General features: G+C 55.1%; 1 protein-coding gene across 2 annotated transcripts in view; it reads right to left on the reverse strand.

Annotated features, from left to right (window-relative positions):
• Window positions 1-6,948, reverse strand: part of FSD1 (fibronectin type III and SPRY domain containing 1) — an 11,046-nt gene that overhangs the window by 3,769 nt on the left and 329 nt on the right. For both annotated transcript variants that reach the window (XM_023733118.1, XM_004378456.1), the window contains exons 2-8: window positions 5,976-6,071; window positions 5,700-5,831; window positions 3,821-3,922; window positions 3,229-3,251; window positions 2,912-3,033; window positions 2,136-2,345; window positions 284-382 (exon numbers count right to left, since the gene is read on the reverse strand). In XM_023733118.1, coding sequence (XP_023588886.1) covers window positions 284-382; window positions 2,136-2,345; window positions 2,912-3,033; window positions 3,229-3,251; window positions 3,821-3,922; window positions 5,700-5,831; window positions 5,976-6,071 — 784 coding nt within the window. The remainder of the gene's footprint in view (window positions 1-283; window positions 383-2,135; window positions 2,346-2,911; window positions 3,034-3,228; window positions 3,252-3,820; window positions 3,923-5,699; window positions 5,832-5,975; window positions 6,072-6,948) is intronic.

Genomic DNA, 6,948 nt, shown 5'->3' on the forward strand with positions numbered 1-6,948 from the left:
GTGTGTGTGTGTGTGTGTGTGTGTGTGTGTGTGTGTGTGTGAGAGAGAGAGAGAGAGAGACAGAGAGTATAAACGCCATCCAGGTATAACGGATCAACCTCAAAAGCAGGGTTGTACCAAACATTCAGGCTAAGGAAGCTGCCCTAGATTGATCTCTGAGCTTGCTAGCAGCCAGTGCAATGAGGGCCACAGAGCCCTGATCAGAAGATTCTCGTCACACACTGATCCTCAGGACCCGTGGAAGGAGGGGCTATGGAGCAGGCTAGGGGTGAGAGCCAGTCACCTGGTGTCTCCAGGGTCACTGGCTCGGAGAACTCGCCTGCAACCGCCTTGTTGCAGGCCTTCACACGGAAGTTCATGTATTTCATGTCAAACTTGAGACCTGGAAGTCAAGAGGAGAATCTTAACATTGTGTACATGCCGAGCAGTACATGCTGGTTTCAGCTGCCGTCGGAGTCGATTCCGACTCATGGCGACCCCATGTGTGTCACAGTAGAACTGTGCTCCATAGAGTTTTCAATGGCTGAGTTTTCAGAAATAGATCGCCAGGCCTTTCTTCCGAGGTACCTCCGGATAGACTTGAACCTCCAACCTTTTGGTTAGCAGCCAAACACATTCACCGTCTGTACCACCCAGAACTCCTATATATACTACATGTCCCAGTCGGCAAAAGTGGGAGGAAAATACACGTGTCCTCCCTGTACATTTATTTGTAGCTTCCTGGGAACTTATCAGTTAGGAATAAAAAGTCCCAATAACAACAAAAAAAGGTGGGAGGGCCTGGAGGAGAGGTCTGTGGAATCCTGCAAAAATGGGGTGTGTTTATTTTGATTCCTATGCAAAGGACAAACTAATAGCTTCTCAGGCCCTTTTGCCGTCGGGTAACTGTTCTCTCCTGCAATTAGCATGCTCATTATTAACCATGTATGCTAATTACAGCTAAGGAGTAGGCTGATTATAGCCCAGAGCCAGCTGGTGAATGGTGATAGTTATTCCGTCAGCTAGCCTCCACGCCCCTGTGGGTTTCCCCTGACTCACAATTGCTTTTTAAAGACATGGGGGACCCCCAATGTTTCTCTCCTTCATACCTGCCCCCCACCAGTGGGTGGATTCCCCAGGCTTTTTGATTTCTTATAACTATCAAGGGAATTTCTAGATACTGAAAGGGTGCCCCTCAGAACAACAGCACCATGAAAGCAGGGATTTTTATCCTCTCTACTGCTGGCACAGGGGTTAAGAGCTTGGCTGCTAACCAAAAGGTTGGCAGTTCAAATCCACCAGCCACTCCTTGAAAGCTCTATGGGGCAGTTCTACTCTGTCCTGCAGGGTCTCTATGAGTTGGAATCGACTTGATGGCAATGGGTTTTTCTGGATACTGTGAGGACAGCGTCTGGTGCCCCATAAACCAAAACCCAACCAGTTGCCATCAAATCAACTCAGACCCGTGGTGACCTCATCTGATTTTTCAGCAGCAGACTGCCAGGCCTTTCTTCTGAGGTGCCTCACGGTGGACTTGAACTGCCAACCTTTTGGATAGCAGCCGAGTGGGTTAACCATTTGCACCACCCATAGGTGCTCAGTAAATGAGAATGCATGCATGAATGAATGTTGGATAATCGAGCTAACAGGAGGCGGTAAAGTAGCTTCACCGCCTGTACCTCAGTTTCCTCATCTGTAAAATGGTGATAAGCACTGTTGTTGTTGTTAGGTGCAGTCTGAGTCGAGTCCGACTCATAGTGACCCCATGTGACAGAGTAGAACTGCCTCATAGAGTTTTCTTGGCTGTAATCTTTATGGGTGTAGATCACCAAGGCTTTTTCCCGTGGAGACACTGGGTGGGTCTGAACCTTTCTGTTAGCAGCCTAGCGCTTAACCATTGCACCACCCGGGCTCCTTATGGTAACTATGGCAAATATTAGATGTGGGTAAAATGCTTAGCACATAGAAGCACTCAATAAACAGTGCTGTAGCATATCAGTATCATTTCCATTACTCTTACCTTCTGAACTCCTGACCAGCCCAGCCATGCGGCTGTCACACACCATGAGCTTTGGGGAGCCTCAACAAGGCCCTGTAAGTAACTGGGGACAGGAACCAGGAGGGTCAGTGCGGGGGTCAGCAGTGGCTGTTCTCACCCGTCAGGATGTACTCCATCTGCCGGATGCCCTCGATGACCATCCAGGGCTGGTCCTCCTTGAGGCGGGGCGGGCCCTCGAAGTTGGTCCGCCGGTACTCCAGCACGTAGTGGTCTATCTTGCTGTCCTCGTCCGGCATGCGCCACACCAGGGTCACGCAATTGTCCGCCACCAGGGACTCAGCTAGGTCGATCACTGGGGTGCTGGGCACTGCCCAGGGTAGACGGGAGGGGGTCAGGGTTCTGGGATTCTACCCTTGGGGGCAGGGCCCCCTCAGGGTTTCTGGGCCCCCTCGTGGTTCAGGGATGGGAGTGGGGCCCCTTCGAAGTTCTGGGGAAGAGGGCGGGGTGCCCTCAGGGTTCTCGCGATGGGGGCGGGGCCTCCTCAGGGTTCTGGAACCAGGGGCGGGGCCTCCTTAAGATTCCACCAGAGATAGGGGGTGGGGCAGAGTTTTCTCAGGGTTCTACCCACCAGGGAGTGGGCCTTCTCTGGATTCCACCATTTAGTGGTAAAACTTTTCCAAAACTCTCTACCAGTTGGGTGCGCGACCTTCCAGAGATTCCACCACTGGGGGCGGCGCTTTTCAAGGCTCCGCGTGGGGGGGGGAGGGGAATGATCTTGGGCTCCACCCCCTGGGGCGGGGCCTTCTCAGACTCCACCCCAGGGGCGGGACCTCCTTGGGGTTCAGCCACAGGGTGTTCAGCCTTACCCCCAGGTGCCCTCTCAGGGTCTCCCAGGCTCCCTGGCCCCCAGCCCTCCAGCGAGTTCCCTCTCACCAGGCAGGAACTTGATCGCCTGTAGCATCCGCCGCTCCTGTGCAAAGTCCACCATGAGGTGGCTCATGTTGTCGCTGACCTTAGCTTTCAACGACAGCCGGAAGGCCGGGGCCATTGTCACACTGCGGGGGGAGGGGGGAGCCCGCTGGGAGGTGTCTCAGGGGGGCTCCAGGTGGGGTCTGAGGTGTGTGTGTGTGGGGGGGCCCTCCCCTTGGTCCAGTCCAGTGTTCCGGGCCGAGAGACCCTCACCTGGGTGTCTCCACCTTCACACCAGTGGCAGGGCACTGGGGGGAGGGGGGCAGATCCCAGCATCTTACCCGTCTTTGATTTGCTTAGCAGCCTAGAGAGAGAGACAGAGTGAAACTCAGACTTGTGTCAACCGAATCAGAAGGTCCACTAGACAGACGGGAAGACTGAGGCCCCATGTGGCGGCCACTGCCAAGTCCACCAGCCCCGGGGCAGGAACCCTGAGGCTTCCTCCCTCTGCGCTGAGTCCCGAGGGTAAGGAGGGCAAAGACAGGCCCCCAGCCTCACCTCCCGCCCGTGGCCATTACCTACGGTGGCCAGATTTAGCAGATAAATATACAGGACACCCGGTTAAACCTGCATTTCAGATAAACGATGAAAAAAATTTTAGTAGTAAGTATGGTCCATGCAATATTTGAGAGATACTTAACACTGCATGGGATATACTTATACTAAAAATGAGCTGTTAAGTTTGAATTTCCGAGAAACATAATGTTTAGCATAAGTATGTCCCATGCAATATTTGGGACATACTCATACTAAATCTTACACGGACTATATTTATACTAAAAAATTATTTGGTGTTTATCTGAAGTTCAAGTTTAACTGGGCGTCCTGTGTTTCATCTGGTGACCCTCCCGGTATGGCATCCGAGGCGCCCACCTGGGAGAAGTCTTCGCAGTGTGTGGCCTGCAGGGTCTGGTTGGCTGTCTCCAGGAGCTCCTCGGAGCTCTCCAGGGCCCGCGTGCAGGCGGCCAGCTGGTTCTACAGGTGACAGAGCATCACAAATCAGCACGGTGCCAGACACCTCACCCCACTGCACCAAACCCTCCCAGGACTCCCCATCACCTTCAGGATATGGGGTAGTGTACCCTACAAGCAGGGTGATGGTCAAAAGTCTGAACAACTGGAGCACCCGTGACACTGCCAATTGGAGTGGACGGTGGGGTCCGAGAGGCTGGGTTGGGCATTACCCCAGAGTTGCTAGATTGTGATGAGTTCCAGGGGGTCTCGGGAGAGGGAAGGGGGCTCAAGCAGAGGGGGCCGCTCAGGAAGCTTGGGAAAGTAGCTCTTTAAACCCAAAGGAAGATCCTTGAAGCAACCAGCTCTTCTGTAGCAATACTTCCAGGTCCCACGTGCTCTGGGGCCTGGGGGCCTCTCCACCTCTCCTCCTACCTCACTCCAGCCACACTGGACTCTAGTCCTTGAACTCCAGGTGGGAGAGAGAGGCTGGAGCCTCGAGCCTCTGACCCTGTCAGGCCTCACTCCTCACAGCCCACCAGAGTCACCTGTGGGATCCCTTTCTTAAAAACTCACATGACCTGGCCACACCTGAGCCCACGGATTCCACAGTCCCTGGGGATGGGAATCGGGGATTTGAGGTTGTTGCCCAGGACATCTGGATGCAGCCCGAGGGAACCTAGCTTGGAGTCTGAGACCCATGGGAGGTGTCTGAGCAGGAGTGATAATGTCAGATCTGGGGACCGGTGGGAGGGAGGTGGTAAGGACAGGAAAAGACTGAGCCTTGTGGAGTGGGGGGACGGAGGAGAAAGGGGATTAAGAGGGAGTGCAGGCAGATGTAGAGGTGGTTGGGCCATGGCCAGTGTTATGGATTGAATTGTGTCCCCCCCCCCCCAAATATGTGTTATAAATCCTACTACACCTGTTGTTATAATCCCCTTTGGGAACTGGGTTTTCTTTGTTAGGGAGACGGTATTAGCATAGGGTGGGTTTTCAGTGAATTTTTCTAGAGATATAAAAAGAGCAGATTAGGCACACAGAAGCGAACACAGGTGAGGGAGGACAGATGCCACGCCACTTGAAGATCACCAAGGAACCGAGGAACAAGGACCGGAGCAGACAGAGAGAAAGCCTTCCCCCTAGAGCCTGCGCCCTGAATTCAGACTTCTAGCCACCTGATTATGGTGTTGGCAAAGAATACTGAATATCCCACAGGCTGCCAGAAGAACGAACAAATCTGTCTTGGAAGAAGGACAGCCAGAATGCACCTTAGAAGTGAGGACGGCAAGACTACGTCTCACATGCTTTGGACATGTTATCAGGAGGGACCAGTCCCTGGAGAAGGACATCGTGCTTGGTAAAGTAGAGGGTCAGCGAAAAAGAAGAAGACCCTCAACGAGATGGATTGACACAGTGGGTGCAATAACGGGCTCAAACACAGCAACGACTGTGAGGATGGCGCAGGACCTGGCAGTGTTTCGTTCTGTTGTAAACAGATTTGCTATGAATCGGAACTGATTGGATGGCATCTAACAACGGCCTCTTAAATTGTGAGAAAATAAAATTCTGTTCATGAAAGCTACCCACTTGTGGTATTTCTGTTACAGCAGCACTGGGTCACAGCCAGAGAGGGGGCAAGAGAGGGAGTTGAGGGAAAACAGAGGTGAGGCCAACACTGGGGTCTCGGGCTCTAGACGCCGGAGAGGTTCAGGGGCACCTCCGACGTCAGGCACAGAAGGCAGGTTTGGAGGGAGATGCCGAGGCCAGCTGGGCCCTGGGCAGCCCGCCCCACCTGCCGCACCTGCAGCTCGTAGGTGCGGCTGGCGCGGTCCTGCTTGATCTTCATGAGCATACTCTCCTTCAGTTCCTCCAGGAGGGAGAAGAGGGACTGGAATTCCACCTCCAGGTCCTCCTGCACTTTGGCGGAGTTGGCCTGGAAGACGACATGAGGGGTCAGAATGGCCGGATGGGCCAAACCCCTTGTCCAGATGGGAAGACTGAGGCCTGGGCATGGAGCAGCAGGCTGGCCCCTGGCTGCTCTTGCCCTCCCTCCCGGGGCAGGTGGTGCCTTCCTCACCTCCACGTTCAGCAGCATCTGCTTGAGGGAGTAAATAAAACTCTGGATCTCTTCATTCTTCACAGCCAGCGTGGTGATGATCTTCCGCAAGGCCTCCTGCCCCCGACCAAAGCACACACAGGCCTGTGAGCCCCTCACCTGGCCCGGCTCCCCAGCCTGGGACTCCCCCTCCCCAGCTCTGCCCTCCAGGGCCCCAGGGAGGAGAAGTGGGGGCTGCACTGCTCTGGCCGTATGACGCCTTGTCTAGCAGGTGGGCACCGTGAACACACCCATTTTACAGAAGAAGAAACTGAGGTTCAGAGTGAGCCTCTTGGAGGGGACAGACCCACAGACCAGATGCCGAATTAGGTCTGCTGACCACAAAGCCTTCAAGCAGGTACCGGATCCTGAAGGCGGGGTGTGATCTGGGGGAAGGGGCTAGCTTGGGGAAAGAAAACCCCGGAGGAGAAGGAGGCCTGCAGTCAAGTGGGCTAACCTGGAGACGGGCCACGTGAGCGAAGACACCCTGGGGAGGTGGGCTAGCCTGGGGTAAGGCCAGGGGAATGGGATATCTTGAAGATGGGGCTTACCTGGGGGAAAGGGGCAACCTGGGAAAAGGGATTGGAAGGGAGATGAGCTGGGGAAAGGGGGAACTGGGCACAGAGGATGCCAGGGGCCAGAGAGCCCAGGTAAATGGGGGTAGCCTGGGGAAAAGGGAGGTCTTGGGAGGGCGGCCCTGTGGGCGGATGCTGCGCGGGCCTCTGGCTCTCAGCCCCTTTTCTGGGGGCGTGGGCGCCGGTGCTGAGCTGGAGGGCGTCCTCCGGGGACACCTGGTCCGCGGCCCGGATGAAAGGTGTGGGGGATGGGGTCAGGGCTGGGACTGGGATGCCGGGCGAGGGTGGGGGCATGGAGGGGACGCGCTGGACCCAAGCCAAGATGATAAGGGGTCTTGGGGGGGGGTCTGCGTCCCTAATTTGGTGGGGGCTAGTCTGGG

Source organism: Trichechus manatus, unplaced genomic scaffold (assembly GCF_000243295.1).
Source record: "Trichechus manatus latirostris isolate Lorelei unplaced genomic scaffold, TriManLat1.0 scaffold00057, whole genome shotgun sequence".
In the NCBI taxonomy this organism is placed as follows: Eukaryota; Metazoa; Chordata; class Mammalia; order Sirenia; family Trichechidae; genus Trichechus; species Trichechus manatus.